Consider the following 17,660-nt stretch of genomic DNA (forward strand, 5'->3'; position numbering starts at 1 on the left):
GTCCATCAGCCGGTGCCAGTTGTACGATACAGTGGTCTGGACCGAAGCGGGGGTGTTGAGTTTTCTCTTGGGGTGCAATGAAGTGACAGACCTTATGTGTGGAGTGACAAAAACCCAAGAGGGCCCAAGTGTCTGGGTCATGTCTGGGTTGTGCACATGTGTTTGTGTGTAAGTATATGGATGAAATTGTGTGTGTGTGTGTGTGTGCGTATGCGTCTGTGCATGTATGAGTATCTAGACCACCATTATTTAGAACAAGGCATGGTATGCAGCTTCTAGAGTCTAAGGAGAAGCATGGGAAAAAGTCTAGCATTCCCAGTATTCCCAGTACTTAGATTTTTGTTAAGCAAAAGGATGACAAGAACACTGGACTTTAACGCCAAGTAAAAAGTTCTATTCATTTTGAAATTTTTAGTAACAAGCCCAATAGAGAGATGGAGAGATTTCTTCATTCCTCTCTCACTTGTTCCCTCCATGCATTTCATGCATAAGTGTCCTTAATTTACCTCATTAAAGGTCACTGTAATGACTCAATCAACACTTCTCACTAATGCACCTGCTGCCACAGTTACCAGAGCGAGCGATAGTTATTGCCCATTAACTCACAGATGGGTTTTTTAAAGCACTGTAGCAGGTGTGTCCCAGAGAATATGGGTTTGAGGGGACAGTGTTTTTAATGTCCCCCTCTAGTCTCGTCTTCGTGACAAATGGGTGACTAAAGAAAAAAGGGGGACCATGTGGCTTTGTGCTTGAGGCCGCCTGTGCAGAGTGACTTATGGTTCGCTTGCCTAGACGTTCCTTTTGAAACGCGTGTCATTTCTACGGTACACCTTTATGCCATCATTTTCTGAGACAAGCCCGTTTCTTTCCCTTATTCGGCCGTGATTCACGATGTGCTTTTGGAGGACGGCCTGAAATGGCCTCCCTCCCTCGCTCCCGCTGGCATTTCACAGAGACAGCTGGGCTCCGGAATAAAGAGGTGCCCTTGTGCCCTCGGCCCCCTCTGGAGGACCACAGCACCCAACCACATGGTGGGCATGCAGGGTGCCAGGCAGAGCGCACAAAAGCAGCACATTGTCAGCAAGCAACCCACTGTTGTCACTTTCCCTCATACGCTGATTATAAGGCATTGAAGCGGCGAGTGCTACATGTTCTGGTGTGTTATATGCGATATGAACATCAACCACTCATTTCCTTATCATACCCCCCGTCTCACTGGTCCCTCAAGTCGATGAAGAAAACTTTCTGCTTAGTCTTTATTGCAGACTTTCCAGAGACATGTTGGCTCTCAGCAGCAAGGGCCTGATGTTCATGTAATCAATGCTTGTATTCACCTCCCTTAGTGAGAAAGCCCAGCAGGCAGACAGGATGATTATGAATGTCAGTTGATACCGTAGCTTGTTTGCTGCTCACCAAAAAGATTTTTTATAGCTGTAAGAGGAAAATCAAATTAATGGCCTGGATGTCTTGTTATTTCAAATACAAATTTGATTCATTATACGCAGTTATAAACAAAGGAGCCATTTTGAAAATTGGCTGAACTTTCCCTTTAGGTGATTTTACAGCTTATCTCATTTTCTCTGCCAACAGTTATTGCTTTGTTTACCAGTTGTCAAATGGAGCTTGAACCGTCGTGTTGGGGCTGTGTGTTGACTCGCATACGTGCAGCAGGATCCCGTCTCAAGTGGGCCCCCACGTGCAAACATAAACTACTAGAGCAATACTCCAAATTAAAAATGCAAACACAAGTGGTACATTTCAGTTTAGCTTCCAAATATTTAAATATTTACAGTCTCTTGTAGGCACCCAGCCACGTTTTAACCACACCATTAAGTGTGCTTACACAAGCAGTGTTGACCTATTTAGTCATTTACGCATCCAGATTATAGATTATGGTTGGAAATTGTGTGAGTGTCTTGCACTTGAACAGCTCTGCAGTGCATACACATGCTTTATAGTGATGTTTCAGTTCATGTGCATTTATGCATGCTTGTTTCTAAGAAGTGACGCCCTTCAGTCACTGTCATCTCCGCTGTGTCGTTGGACAGAAAATTGAGCTTTCCTGCAGGTCACCGAGGCCATACTGGCCCAGAATGCACTGCGGTCCCAGGTCCATGTCAGTAGAGCATCACAAGTCTTCCCGGGACGGGTCTTTGGACGTTGCTTCTGCAAAGCCGTTCCAGCAAGAATATTGACTCGAGTCGACTGCAGCCGCTCCCCGGCTCCTCAGAAGAGCGCTTGTGTCAACAGCCCTTTGGAAGGTCCTGATTCCTACCACCATATGCAAATATTATCCTTCAAAACATTTTGCCGCCGGATGTCTCAAAGGTTCCGCTCAACAGAGACTGAACTTTATATCTGTTTTCACATATTACCGAATACATTAGTTGGGGGAACTAGGGTTGGGGGGGGGGAGGGTATCGCACCTTTAAAGAGTCTTGGATGGAACAGTGTTTTCACTTTTTAGGACTGCCGATGTCTCACTCCCGACTGGACCGTGGTGCTTAGCATGTGAGGGGGAAATGGAGAAAAGCGAGGGAGAGGAGGGCAGGCAGCAGGCTGGAGGAGAGGCCGGGGTTGTCGGAGACGGAGGTTTGTGTTGGAACGGCGATAAAAGGATGGAGAGAGGGAGCGAGAGAGAGGCGGAGTGGAGCAGGGGGGTTGTGTGCTCCCACCCTACTCTGATCCCCCATGCGTTGGGCTTCCGATGTAATTACATACACACACATCCTCTTTGGCCCCGCTTACAGCCACACACACACACACACAGACACACAAACCACATACTTACATGGGTCTGATGGTGCAAAGTAATATAAAGTTTGTGTTTAATTGCATTTAGGTCTGCTGTTTCTGAAAGTTTGTGTCCCCGAGTGTGTGATTATTGCCCAATTAGTAAGAATAATGACTAGGTTTATGTACGTGTGTGTGTGTGTGTGTGTGTGTGTGTGTGTGTGTTTCTGTCTTCAACCACAAGGCACAGGAGCCATTATAGACACAGGACACACCTGGGACCAACTTAGTCACACACATTCACGCACCGACCGCTCCCTGTGGATTTGGCCATAAACCCAGGACTATATAAGCCTCTCCCTCCATGCTATGATATACTATACACACCGCAGATGAGGTACATGTGCAGCTCGGCCAGGGATTCGATCGTGATCCGTGTGTGTGTGTGTGCGTTTTGCGAGTGTAGCCCTTTGTGCGACCTTTAGTTCAGAAACAGCGGGCCTCACATCGCGGAAAATTTATTTGAGTGAGAGCCGTGGCAATATCGTATGACTTCTCCTCCAAGTGCCGCAGACACCTCGGTTAAATGGTTTTAAGCAGCACCTCTGAAGAACCTCCTGGGCCCTTGTCCGCTGTCTGGCCCTTTTTATAGTAGAGCAAGAAGTGTGTGTGTGTGTATGTGTGTGTCTTTATGCCTGGGGGTAGGTGTGTGGCTCTTTGAGGGAGATGCAAGTGTGTATGTGGTGATTGGACGAAGGAGGGAAGAGGGAAAGTGTGTGTGTGTGTGTGTGCATGTGTTACACTTAGATCAGTTTGCGTGGTTAAGCTTTGAGGCAAGGGCGAACTCCAAACCAACCGCCTGCCATACAGGGGGTCATCCACAGTTCAAAGAAAGCAGAATGGTGCGACGAGAACTTCTGAAAATCCAACTAGTTGGAAAAGTTTAGAAAGACATTTTGTGCATCTGGATTAGTTTTCCACACTGCCCGTCTTATTTAGAACATGGACTGCCTCTGGTTTAGGGGTTTTACGCTGTTTAGATAAATGGAAATAAGTCTCTGAACAAATTTAGTTGATCCTCAGTGATTTTACAATGGCTGCTGACCTTCAGCATTGCCAATTTCTTAGTAATTGTCAGAAAATATAATGAAAATCTGGTTTAATTTCTACCTGCAGCTAACCTGACGTTACCTCTGTCCATATTTGGCCCTGACTCGACGCACGCCGCCGCCATTTTTCACTCCACTGTCATTCTTGTTTAGTCTCGTTCTATTCCTCTCTTCTTTCTTTTGTCTGTCTGAAGAACTGTGTTTGGTTGGGGGGGGGGGGGGGGGTGTTTGGCTGGGCCTCGGTATTGTTCAGCTCTGCCTGAGCTCATATTGTATGCAGCAGTCGTCTAGCTCTCGCTGTCTTGAACGCAACCCCGGCGGGTTTTCAAGTATGCAGCGGTCGATCCAAAAAAAAAAAAAAAGAAAAAATCCTGCAAGCCACTCGGCTGAGCGTGAATGTCAGTGGGAAGGGGAAGACGAGAGGAGACTCCTAAGTTGGAGGAGATGGGATCCATTGATCCAAGGGGTGGGGGGGAGAGGATGAGGGAGGGAGGAAGGAAGGAAAAGAGAGAGAGAGAGAGAGAGATGGGGAGGAAAGGGGATAGGAGAGAGGGAATAGCTGGATGTCAGCTTACTAGCAGGTTTTGTTTACAGGACAGAGGATTAGTCGATGTTGAATGTCTTTGAGGAGGTGTGCATGCGTGTGTTTTCGTGCACGCATATGCATTCCCGCTCCCCACATAAAGCGCATGCATGTGCCTCCTGTAGACAGCGGCATGCACGCTCTTCTGCGTGTGTGTGTGTGTGTGTGAGTTTTTACCGAGCTGTCGGCGAACCAACGGAGCGTGACATCCAGGCAGCGAGCGAAGCCTTGAATCCCATCCCACCCTTTTGAACCCGGACTCCAAGAACAACATCCCTCGCCCCTCCGCTTTCCATACATTAATCACCGGGATGTTCAGCTTAATTTCTCTTCCAGTATGAAATCTCTCTCTGAGGTGGCCCGCGCTTCACGGACAGGCGTATCGCTATACAGCTGCTCCGCAGGCCAAAGACTTGTCACCGATGTAAGATGTGCAACTTCAACACTTGGATCAGATCTGCCTCGCTCCAGTTCCAGTGTCTGCCTTACATCTGAATCAAGTCACATCTAATATATTGGATTTATTTTGAACTATCTTAGTGATGAGTGGAGACCGCAACTGCGATGTTCCAAAGAGTCGTGACTACGCTAAAACAAGAAGCACATTGCCTGTTAAGAGCTTGTGTGTGTGTGTGTGAGAGCGTGTGTGTTCTCTATGATTTCACCATATTGCATTGTCGAGGAAGGTGGACTCAACGTGTGTGTGTGTGTGTGTGTGTGTACATGTAGACATACAGTATGATCTCTGTGATCTCATCCAGGCGCTGCTGGAGATCAGAGGATTATATGTCTTTGGGAGATTTACCGGCCATGCCAGGTGAACTGTGTGTGTGTGTGTGTGTGAGAGAGAGAGAGTGCGTACGTGTGCATGTGCGTCTGCTGGAAATCTGGGATTGATCGTGTGTGAGCAGGGGGGGGAGGGAAGGAGCCCTGGCCTGAGATGTATAGGATAATAATTGGATGATTTACATATTTTCGAGGCCGGCCCGTGTGTTTTTTCCACGCCTGCCCGAGCCAAGACAGCGGTGGGAGGGGATGGAACTTGGCCTGTACCCCTCTGACAGTGTCAAAACAATGTATCTGTTACGATGAGCAGCAATAAATCTCGCTTCACTGCCCCCTCTTCCCATTTTTTTTCCCTTCCTTCTCTTTTTCCTTCTCACTTTCTGACTCTTTCATTTCCTCCCTTTCTCTCTCTCTTTTCCTCCCCACCCCGTCTCTCGCTCTCCGTCTTACAAGCTCACATTTGTTTGAAATAATTTATGAGCCCTATCAGGAATCTTCGTGAGTGGGAAGATCATTTACAAAACCCCACTGCGTGCCCTCTAGATGTCACGTCCCTCAATGTTTACATGTGCTGCCAGTCATTCAATAGGTTTGCGTCTCTCCCAGAGAGGTTAATCACTTACCGCACTCTAATTAGTCCAGCTAATGGAGGTTATCATCGGGATATTGCATGAATTTGGAGTGGGTGGTGACGGTGTAAAGTTTAATGTACAATGAAGCTATTAATGTTTGGTGGTGCTTTGATGGTTGTTCTGTAGACCGTGATGAGCTGAGTTAGTAGTGCCTGCCTATAATACATTGCAGATCAATATACTTAGGTTGATTGAATACATGAAAATACCATTCAAGCCCATGTAAGCTTCTACCCTGCTGAAGTGTCCTTGAGCAAGACACTGAATCCCTACCAGCTCCACAGACGCCATTCTGTAACGACCCTGACCTTTGACCTCCCTGGAGAGGGTAAAGTGAAAAGAGAATTTCCCTATGGAGATCAATAAAGAATCACATTAAAACATGTATGTTTACGTTTTTCAAAAAGTCAGTTTGTGAAAAAAATGGCTTGTAGACATTGTAACAGCACATAAAGATGCTTTATGGTGCTCATGGCCAACCATTCATTTGCCTTCTGACAGACAGTTTGAATGCTGCACAATGTTCTCCAACTGCAGCAATGCTGGCCTTTTTGGACTCATTTTTGGATCCTTCCAGCTACTGTATACTCTGTGCCATATTCCACACTGCTGAATCTGTACTTTCCCTCCCCACCTCCTCCAGGTTCGTCACGCGCTTCATCGAGCTGGACGGCCTCACCTGCCTCCTCAACTTCCTGCGCAGCATGGACTACGAGACGTCGGAGAGCCGCGTCCACACCTCCGTCATCGGCTGCATCAAGGCCCTGATGAACAACTCGCAGGGGCGCGCCCACGTCCTGGCCCACCCGCAGAGCATCAACACCATCTCGCAGAGCCTGCGGACAGAGAACATCAAGACCAAGGTGGCGGTGCTGGAGATCCTCGGGGCGGTGTGCCTGGTGCCCGACGGACACAAGAAGGTGCTGCAGGCCATGGCGCACTACCAGAAGTACGCCGCCGAGAGGACTCGCTTCCAGGTGAGAGAGGGAATCGAACCTACTTGATGGATAGAGTGTCGATTGGTCTTTTCCGTAAGTGTTAGATGTGCAAACAGATCCATATTTGGAGCAGTTATTGTATTTGAACTGTTTCTGAGCGCTTACATACTTGCCATTGCTGAGGCAATGATGAGGCATCTAGAGTTTAGGGGAAAGGGCAGGCGAAATATTTGAGGGTGATACTCTGGCAAAGAGAGGATGAATCATGCTGTGGTCATTTTGATGAGTTGGAGACTCGCGCTGTAGCAGCTCATGCTTACACTCTCGTAGCTGAGGTTAAGTCAACACATCGGCCATATTAAAGGCACGTGAGGACATCCAGAGTTATGGAGTATAGTGGGGGCACTGTAGGGGGGTACGTGAGTGTGTGGTGGTGCCGTAGTGACTAGCAGGACTGTGTCAACAAGCCGGGTCTCACAAGTCCCCAGGGTGTGTGGTAAATCACGCCACCTCAGGCTAGGCTAACAAAACAGGAGCTGAGTGATTCAGAAGTTATGGGCCTTTTAATGTTGGTTTGTATTATGCTTAAGGTGTGAAAATGTGTTGGGGGTCAGTGGAAGAGGGAGGGAATGAAGGGAATGAGCAGTTGGCATGGTTACCTCTGTGTGACCTGGTTTGCTTCACTCCACTTTCAGCACTAATATATTTTTCTTATCAAAGACAAACTTGCTGATGAACTCTCCTGTCTGTCCCGACTGTCTAGACGCTGCTGAACGAGTTGGACAGGAGTACGGGCCGCTACAGAGACGAGGTCAACCTGAAGACGGCCATCATGTCCTTCATCAATGCTGTGCTCAACGCTGGAGCTGGGGAGGTCAGACCGAACATCCGCAGGCCTTTTAGATAACACTCTGTCAAACAAACCTTGGGGAAACTTAGCTGAACACATTTTCAATATTTGTCAGGAAAAAAACGTCATGGGAATGGTTTGATTGTTTCGATTTTTTGGAATCGTTTTTGATTTTGATTGGAAATCGGGATATAAAAATGTATTTAAATTTCAATGCAAAGGTTTAAAAATATACTGAACACTTGATTTTTTTCATGGTGGGTTCATTATGTCAACTTTTCACTTCTGTCATTCGCTCTCCTTGCATTTCTAGGACAACCTGGAGTTCCGCCTCCACCTTAGGTACGAGTTCCTGATGTTGGGCATCCAGCCGGTCATCGACAAGCTCCGAGAGCACGAGAACGCCACTCTGGATAGGTGAGGCTGGGACCTAATGACCAAATAATGAATAAAACTATATCCACTTCATTGATTTTCCTGGAGTGGAAAACTGGCATCCAACATTTCAGACTTAAATTAAGGTGCAGTAAGTCGTTCAATCTCATCAGTCTGTATTCTCCTTCAGGCATTTGGACTTCTTTGAGATGGTGCGGAACGAGGACGACTCGGAACTGGCCAAACGGTTTGATATGGTGAGTAGTTGATCCACCATTCCCTTAGACAACAATCCATTTTGCTGTCAAGTTGCTATCGGGGACTGTACTACTTTGGCTCTCTGGTTCAATTCATGTCACACAGAATAATCATCAAACTTATAGTTTAAGAGTCACTGGGGACTGATTATCTCTCACTTTCTTCAACAGTCCCATGTAGACACCAAGAGTGCCGGTGCCATGTTTGAGCTGATCAAGAAGAAGCTGAACCACACAGAGGCCTACCCATACCTCCTCTCCATCCTCCAACACTGCCTGCAAATGCCATGTGAGTAGCCTGATAACAAGGATTTTACTTGACTCACTGATACCGATCAAATTCACGAGGATGCTTCCAGGACAGGTAAACTGTTTATAGACTGTGTATGCCTCAAAGGCTGGTGAAAGGTTACGATGGCCTCCGAGGCAGCAAGTATATTGATCGCATTTATGATGATGCATTCTTATAATAGCATGCACATGAAAATTGAGCATGAAAACAGCACGTTTGCTGTTTTTATGTATCTGTGGTCCGGGAGGAACCTCCATCATATCGGTGGTGGACGACATTTGCCAATATCTGATCACCTATGTCCTGTTGGACCAGAACTTAGCTTTATAGCACTTACTCTCATTGCTCTCTCCTAACTAGAACCTTGCTTGTGTTGTATGAAAATCTCATGTGTAAGTCGCTTTGGATAAAAGCGTCTGCCAAATGTGAAATTGTAATTGTATTTAATAAAAGGCTAACATAGTCAAACCAATATATCAGTCTAACCCTAGTATTTCTGTCTCTCCATACCCAGATAAGCGCGGGGGCGGCAGCCTGCAGCACTGGCAGCTCCTAGACAGGATACTCCAGCAGATAGTCCTACAGGACGACAAGGGCGAGGACCCCGACGCCGCCCCCCTGGACAACTTCAGTGTTAAGAACATCATCCGCATGTAAGTGGCAGCACATCTTTATCCATGATCAGAGCAGAAAAGTACCTAGAATGTCCACTCAGAGCAGTCGTACAGTGTTTTCAATCAGTATCTAAATAATACAAAACACGAGAGTCTATATCAGATATTTATCAATCATCTTAAGATAATAAGTGATGATCTAGGAGAAGTAGTTCCTTTCAGACCATGATGAGAGAGTTAAGTGCACTCCGATTCCAACACAGACTCCATGTCTTTTTAAAATCTTCTCCTCACCCTCAGAGGCTGTAAACAGGCTTTCATTTCTGGAAAAATCCCAGTGGTTAATGCATCCTCTCAGCATCACTTCTCACTAAGATCAAAGACAAGACTGATGTCAACAGCGTGCGCTTTTATGTCGAAGTAAGCGAGGCGTGGCTGCGAGGCAGAGAAGCGCTGGAATATCAAGACTTGTGCCTCCAAGCTTTGGTGTACGCATCAACAAGGGAAACCATTTACAGTAAACCAATAACCACATATATAATTAAACCCGTTTAAACAGCCTGTCTCAGCCTGGTTATTGCCGTATTTGAGCTGTTTCGCAAGCAGCGCGAGCGGAGAATGTGATTGGACAGGACGGTGAGGTGAGGCGGCAGCAGGGGGTCGTGGGCAGAGTCGGAGGAAGCCACGCTCCGACGGTGAATTGGCATGAAAGCGGAAGCCCGAGATCAAAAGGAAATCGCTCTAATCGCATTAGGCAGGCGAGCCAGCCAAGCCAGCCGTGTTCAGGTGCGGCCAAGCAGTCAGTGGGTTTGATGGGGAAGACGGCGGGGAGAAATGAGCGTTTCATAAAGGAAAACCACCTGTTTGACTTGGGAAATGGTTGTTTTCTGTATGTCACCAGCGGTGCCGTTTACGTTGTTGCTTAGAGAGATTGTTTTTCAAATGGTCATTGACATTCGCTGGGTTTTGAGGTCTGGGTTTCGCTGAATTTTGAAACAAATCTGGACTAGTGTTCGCGAGCCAAGGTCTGCGGTGTGTGCTGAGTGTAGGCAGCGTTAAAAGATGGCATTCAGGGCTTTGTCCATACAATCCATGTTCTACTCCTCTCTCTCTCCTCTCTCTCTCTCTCTCTCTTTCTCTCTCTGTGGGTGTGGATTTCTCTTTACCAGTTTGCTGCAGTTTCCCTCTTTCTGACTTGCTGTCATTCTTTTCTCTCACCCTTTCTCATCTTGCTGCCGTATCGGTCTCCACATTTCTGTCATTTCTAAACCAAGCTTCAGATCAGTGATTAATGTGTTTAGTCTCGGTGATGAAAGCACCATAAAGCATGTAGCGTGGTAAACCTTGGCCCGTGCCGGCCCCCACTCTATGGACTAATTCAGCCTCCATTGTTTGTGCAATCAGCACACTTGAATGTAATTCTTTCCAGTAGCACACAGAGAGCGAGTTTGGACGCAGCGTCTAAGCCTACTGTCAATTGCAGATCCATTACAGCGGTCAAAACCTATCCCTCTCTTTACGTTGATGCCAAAGTCTTGTTGTGTTTCCATAAACTCTCCGAGAGTAAATTATGCCTGGAAAAAGCGTACATAAACTGAGATTTCCTCATTCTTTGGCTGCACGCCGGAGGCCCTGACTGTTAGCGGGTGAAACGTTTGTCTCGTGCCGTGACGGCTCGGGGGGGGGGGGGGGGGTCGGTGGACGCTGTTAAAACAAATGGGGGACGGAGTCGTTAATCATCCGTGGTCCGCATGACGACGACTCTGACCACTGCCTCGCGCGCCTGACCCCAAATTAACACTCTTCTCCAAATCACATTTTTTCCCCAGCTATGTAAAGGTATTTATTTCAGAGTAGCGGACAATAAAGTGATTGTGTCTTTTTTTTCTTTTTAATGATGGGATCCATGAAACGCTGCTTGAGCTGTAATTAAAGGAGGATTGACTTTGTAATCAAGTTCAGGCGGTTCTGTTCGCTAAATAACACAGGCAATTAGAAGACCTCAAACTGATTAATTCGCCCTTAAATTGCCTTGTGGGCTTTCTCTTGAGAATTGATTACAAGCACTTAAGCGTGAATCATTACCACAGTGAAGTTATTTTATTCTTGCTGTCAGTTGTAGCTCAAAACTAAACTCCCGTCCTGTAGTTCTTACTCTCTTGCTCTTTCACTTTCATTGTTGGTTTGTACTCGATGTTAAAATTGTCACTGAAACGTCTCTATTCTCTCATCTCTAGCCATGGCTACCACAGATGCTCCAGGTTTCACTTTTCCAGTCTCTCTTCCTCTCATTTCATGTCTCATAACTTTCCATCTCATGATCTTTTCATTTCTCCTTAATTCAGTATTTCAACTTTTACCTCCTATTTGTTTCCTTTATGTGCAGTCTCCTTGACTGCCTCTACTTTACCATGAACACCCACCTATCACATTACTGGAACTCAATTTCATATCGGAACTACAGTATAACCCAGTTTAACCTTAAGCCTCCAGCTTAACTGACTGCCAACAATCATAACCCTGAATATAATTAATTCCAACCTTGCAATATTGATTTTAGCATTAATTTTGTGCTATGCAGCTTAACAAGGTAAAATGCATCTCAACCCAGTCAATTCTGGCAATAAATCAGAATTCCATTCACAAATAGGAAGTAGACAATGATTATCAATGAGGAGACTTTCCAATCGATGCATTCACATTTTCTTGGATTGACTAGGTTGGATTGCTAGTGACTCCTACCTGCAAGCTTTGTGTTTATAAATGGACTTGAATGAGCAAGGCTGTGCTTTGTGTCTTTTAAACTTACATCTCTCTGTTTATCTGTCTGACTTTGTGTTGATCCGTCCCTCTGTCTGTTCTCACAGGTTGGTCAATGAGAACGAGGTGAAACAGTGGCGAGAACAGGCAGAGAAGTTCAGGAAAGGTAAGACTTGTTTGAGACACTGCGCTCTGCAGGTTGAAAGAGAAAATGCATCACGTTTCAGCTAGTAAAAAAGAGAGGCCAATTAAGTGCATTTGTGAATGCATTCATGTGTCCTCTTTCCCAATCTGTTTCGTATGTCTGTCTGCACAAATCAATGACTGTCTGCTTCTCTTCTCGATGTCTCTACCTCTGCTTATTTGTACTTTGGCTTCTGCATGCACACCATGCAAATAATTCTCTCCCCACTTCCTCCTCTTAGATCATGCAGAGCTGCTAGCCAAGCTGGAGAGGAAGGAGCGGGAGTGTGAGACCAAGACCCAGGAAAAGGAGGACATGATGAAGACTTTGAACAAGATGAAGGACAAGCTCCAGCGTGAGGGTGTGGAGCTGCGCTCGGCCAGGGAACAAGTCCTGGACCTGTCCACACGCATCCACGACATTGCTGTGAGCAGGGCCATTTATTATACTGTGTGATAATGCATCATATAATGATATAATGATATATGTCACTGTACTGTAATCATGTAGTTCAGTGCAAATGTTTATCTATTTAATGGATCATGATAGAAAATCATGTCAGTTTTTCCACTTTTCTGCAATTTTCCCGGATGAATCTTAACTTATCTCTCATTTCCTCTGCTTCCACTAACAGGGTGGCAGTGTGTCTTTCCCACCCCCTCCTCCGCCCCCTGGTGGCCCCATGGCCCCACCTCCACCACCTATGACCGGCGGCTTCCCTCCGCCTCCACCTCCGCTACCGTTCAGCTGCCCGCCTCCTCCCCCGCCTCCTCCTCCGCCCGGAGCCCCGCCTCCGCCTCCGGGAGCCCCGCCCATGTTTGGAGCTCCACCTCCTCCGGCGCCTCCCTCCTTCAACACAGGCAACACCCTGCGCTCCAAGTCCATCCCGCAGCCCTCTCATCCCCTCAAGTCCTTCAACTGGGCCAAGCTAGGAGAGGTGAGAGAACAGCGTCCTTTTTCACAATATCATCAAACATCGTCCTTGTGCTCCGTTGTCCTAACGCTGCTGTTGTATGAAAACAATGTATTTGACCCTTTTACATTTTTTCCTGCCGTTGTTGGCCCAAATGTATGATCATCTGAAAAAAACCTGTTCTTATAAGTTTTGAAATTCAAGGTTTTCATCTTATAGCAGCGTTAAGGCTCTAAATCCTATGACATCATATTGTGAGCATGACTTAATGTCCATAATATAAAAATATGGTAGATTCATAATCAGATTAAAGGAGTAAATCAGAAGTAAAGCAAGAGCTGTCACATAAATGCCATCTTGTTGGTCATATAGCGAGCGGCTAATGTCATTGCATAACAAATTCAACACAGTCGTTCATCCTTAATCTCATGTATGAGCACAGCAGCACTCAGTAGTAGCACCTTCATTTATCCCTGCGTTCTCCATGAGCTACAGAGTATTAATCTCAACTGTATCTCACCCCATGTCGTCTCTTATGTCCCCCTGCCTCTTCTCAGAATAAGATCACCGGCACCATCTGGCACGACATCGATGACCTGAGAGCTTTCAAGACCCTCGACCTCAAGGACATAGAGAAGATGTTCTCAGCCTATCAGAGACAGCAGGTTCGCTTTTGGTTGTTAGGGATTGGGATACACACAATTTTGGAATGCAGTTTGTTTTTTGGCATACATTGCTGAGTGTGTATATATGTGTTTGTGTCAGGAGGGTGGGTACAGAAACAGACATCTATAGTATGCCTGCTGTTGTCGTAACTGTTTGATTTGCCATTGAAGTGATGAATTATGCCATGAGGATTGAATCGGTGTGTGTTTGTGTGTGTTCTGGGGTGAGCGGTGGGATGTTTGAAGAGGAGTCTGAGAGCGCCGAAGGGCCCGGCTCCCGGTCTAACCTTAGCAGCTGTTCACTCCTGAATGGCTTATTGTAGAGACGCCACAGAGCTCAAGCTTGCCCTCGTATCTTCAGAGCGTTTGTTTGGGGGCTGTGGGGAGCCGGCCGGGTCTTCATGGGCTCATGAATTAGGGCAACACACAAAGGAAACAGTCAGCGCCATCAAAGTCACAAGGAGTCACGATACAGCAAAGTAATATTGAGGTTAGCATATTAAAATAAAGCGGCAATTGATTGAACGGAGTTGAACCGTGAACCGACTATTAGGATAATTGCAGTATGCACGCCTATACTCTACACTTTGGGAAGCTAGCATACAGTACATAGCAATTAGTTCATCCTGTGCTACCGTAGTTAAACTAATTACATACCACTTATCATGTGATAATATTGGGTGCAGTGGCATACTATTAACAGATTTAACTGCCTCAAAGAGCTTTAAGTAGAAGGTTAATTAATCCTTAATTAGTTTCTAGTAATCATGGTTTAAAACAAGGTCTTAAAGGCTTAATGAGAGAGCAATAGATAGTCTCTATAGAGGCATTACCATTGTTGAATGCCTTTTCAATGCATTTTACTGCCATAGTTAAAAGCCTTTTGACAGCTAAATGCAGAACTTCTCTTTGTTGATTTTATTAAAGAGTAATGGGTCATTTGAGGTTGTTGCTGACAGTGATTTATTAGGGATATTTATTTATACAGTGAGAGTTTTTATTGGCACAAGCCAGCGGTTAAATGTAGATCTCTATGGATTTAGCCACATAAAACCTAAGGTCTCTCTGACTATGACAACTCCGTTCCATTTGGCAAGTGAGATATTCGACTGGACAGTATTCCAATGTTTATATACGGCGTAATTGCTTTTATAAGCTTTTCATTGGTCATTCTTTCGAAAAAGGCTTTTGTTTATATTGACCCTCTGTAGGATTAGTTACCACGTTCATTTTTCATTTTCCTCTTTTTCCATTTCAAGACAGATGTAGATGCAATCAAAAGAGTACACTTGAACAATCACGGCCTCTTTAAGAATTCAAGCAAAATAGAACAGAGTTTAAATGTCTTTTCACCGATGCGGCACGGAGCTATTCCAACCACCAATATAAATTTCATGAGCCCCTGACGACTGAAGAAATAGGTGACATTCCTGTCTCGCAGAGGCTTCCCAACTTCTGCTTGTAGTGCGCAGTTGTAGCTCTCTGCTCCAGCCACCACTGTAGTTCTGCCACCTTTTGCTGCTTGAAGTGCTAATCTTTGCATGTGTTTTCAATTTTTTGGTCTCTGCACTCTCCGACTGCCTGGGCAGGAGCTGCTCACTAACCAATCCTTCAAACAGGTGAGTCACGGGTTTTCCAGCTTCTATACCACCTACTTCTATTGCTCTGTGCCCTTCTCTTCTGCTATGCAGCGGGCAGCAAATGAGGAGAGTTATATGTATCCTCAAGGGTCTTTGGTTAATGTTACTTGTTGCTGGTTATGGAATATATTTACTGTCTACTTGTATTTTGTTTTCTTTAAAGAACCTTGGGATTTATGAACCTCAATCTAGGACGTATTTTGCTCTGAAATAACACTGTTTTCACCACTGTATGAAATAACAGGCATATATGAAGCACCTAAATAAAGAAGATGTATAGCTGGTTGGCTCCTAACTGTAGAGTTTTACAGTTTCCCTGGTTTGAGGTTCAGAAAGCCCAAATGTAAATGTAGCATTAATCTTCATTGCCATTGCCATATTCATCCTGAACATCATCATTGTCTTGTTTATCCTGAACATCCCCAATGATTACCATCATTACTGTAATCATCTTTCATTGCCTTAATTCATCATAATCACCTGAGCGGGAAAAGCGTGAATTGGAGCGAGACCGCGTACATATTGATAAAGCCCTCGAAACAATGTTGCCTCGCACACAAAAAAAAAAAAAAACACCTCACCACATTTCAATCGCCGCCACTTAATAGCTATTATAAAAGATCATCATCAGAGGGAAAAAAAGTGGCACCAGTCTCCAGTTGCACTTTGGTTGAATGCTCATATATAAACGTCAAGCTGGCACGTATGCCTTGAGCGCGTGGGTAGAGAGGGCTTTGGCAGGCCCGGGGAATGGGAGTTGTCGCCCTGACCCCGTGCCAGCGCTCGTCCGCTGCCAGTCACCGTAGGTCAACGCGGGCGCGGAAAAAAGACACTTTCTTTACAAGCCGCATCTGTTTGACATAACGTCATGCCCTGTAACCGCAGAAAGGACGTTTTCTGGCAGGCGGGAAAACCAGCTCGGACCATAAATAGAATGCGTTTAACATTTGGCCCCGACGGGTTTTTCAGACATGTGTTCTTTCCCCTTGTGGATTTTTAATACTACATTTGTGTGAAGCTTACAAAAATATCTGACAGGCCTGGATGGAGTTTTGAACAGTGTTTCCTGTTCTTCTGAGAGGTTTATAGGACCGCTTGCGTTGTGTTTTCAGTGGTGACTCACCAAAAAAAAACCCTCTTCTCCCAAGACCTGCTTTAGATTTTCTGCTCGCACCGACGTGAATTCACGGAGCTCAGTTTTTCATGGCTTTTCTCGATCTGTTTTCATACGCCCTCCACAACTCTATTCAGAGTTCACATTACGCCCCTCAGAAATGATGCATGACACCTGACATAAGCAGTTAGCGACATTTGCAAACCTTTTCCACTCGCTGCTGCAAAAGCAGGTCAGGGAAATTAACCTCTGGCCAACATTTGCTGAAGCATTTGGCCAGAGTGCAACACTTTGGTCTGAGCTTGATCATGGTGTTGATCAAACAGCAACAACTGGCGGTGGTTAAGTTTATTGAAAAGCTCTGAATCATCAGTTCCAAACGAACACATTGTCACTTGCTTAGAAGGGGTCATGTCATTTCCGAACAAGAGAATGATACATATGTGGCAGACAGATGTGTGGGACAGGCATCTGATCCTGCAGATGTTGCATTTTACAATAACATTCTCATTAAAGTAGCTATGTAGGAACTGGATAATATTGTTTTTTTCCAAAACTAACCCACATCTCTGTCTTAATGTGTCTTTCTGCAGAAAGAGACAGGCTCTATGGATGACCTGTACGTCAGCACGCGGAAGGTCAAAGAGCTGTCTGTCATCGACGGCCGACGTGCACAGAACTGTGTCATCCTGCTTTCAAAGTACGGGTCCCAGCCAGAATGCTGAATTATGTCACATTATAACATCAGTAAACAACTGGTCATGATCCATTTATTGGATTAGAATAATGAAAAGAAGCACATGGAAAGTGAAGTTGAAACACACAGGCCTTTGGGTCAGGGGTTAGAGCAGTAACTCATTCGAGAGCCGTTTCAAGCAGGTGCTTCTTATGTTTGGTACAGGAAATGTGTTTTTAATGGACTCGCAAGGACATCTGTTAGCGTAATTGAATTACCGTCCATGTATTCAGTCTGGAAGAAAGAGCAGGCTTAGTTATATGACAGAAAAACATTGTCCAGGTAAGGATGCATCCAAGGAGGGGTAATTTGAAACAAGCTAGGCTTTTCAGATGACTTTCTTTAAAAATACAAGGATTGTGAATCTCTATATAATTTTGCTACATAAAATTGACTCCCTTCCCAAGGGGCATTCAGTCACCTTATATCTAAACCGGAATCAATTAGGATCATTTAAGTCCCACCCTGCAATATGGTTG

At 45.5% G+C, this 17,660-nt stretch overlaps 1 protein-coding gene across 3 annotated transcripts in view; it reads left to right on the forward strand.

Annotated features, from left to right (window-relative positions):
* Positions 1-17,660, forward strand: part of LOC139646865 (disheveled-associated activator of morphogenesis 2-like) — a 64,138-nt gene that overhangs the window by 35,258 nt on the left and 11,220 nt on the right. For 2 of the 3 annotated variants that reach the window (XM_071522637.1, XM_071522638.1), the window contains exons 6-16: positions 6,487-6,820; positions 7,545-7,655; positions 7,945-8,048; positions 8,197-8,263; positions 8,435-8,552; positions 9,070-9,208; positions 12,037-12,095; positions 12,355-12,539; positions 12,748-13,050; positions 13,584-13,691; positions 17,039-17,145. In XM_071522637.1, the coding sequence (XP_071378738.1) occupies positions 6,487-6,820; positions 7,545-7,655; positions 7,945-8,048; positions 8,197-8,263; positions 8,435-8,552; positions 9,070-9,208; positions 12,037-12,095; positions 12,355-12,539; positions 12,748-13,050; positions 13,584-13,691; positions 17,039-17,145 (1,635 nt within the window). Of the gene's footprint in view, positions 1-6,486; positions 6,821-7,544; positions 7,656-7,944; positions 8,049-8,196; positions 8,264-8,434; positions 8,553-9,069; positions 9,209-12,036; positions 12,096-12,354; positions 12,540-12,747; positions 13,051-13,583; positions 13,692-15,280; positions 15,311-17,038; positions 17,146-17,660 lie in introns of all 3 variants that reach the window. The other variant, XM_071522636.1, reaches the window with a different exon arrangement.

This window comes from Centroberyx affinis, unplaced genomic scaffold, assembly GCF_046629955.1.
Source record: "Centroberyx affinis isolate AG114_WGS23_722 - 3 ecotype Tasmania unplaced genomic scaffold, CSIRO-AGI_Caff_v1 ptg001012l_1, whole genome shotgun sequence".
Taxonomy (NCBI): domain Eukaryota; kingdom Metazoa; phylum Chordata; class Actinopteri; order Beryciformes; family Berycidae; genus Centroberyx; species Centroberyx affinis.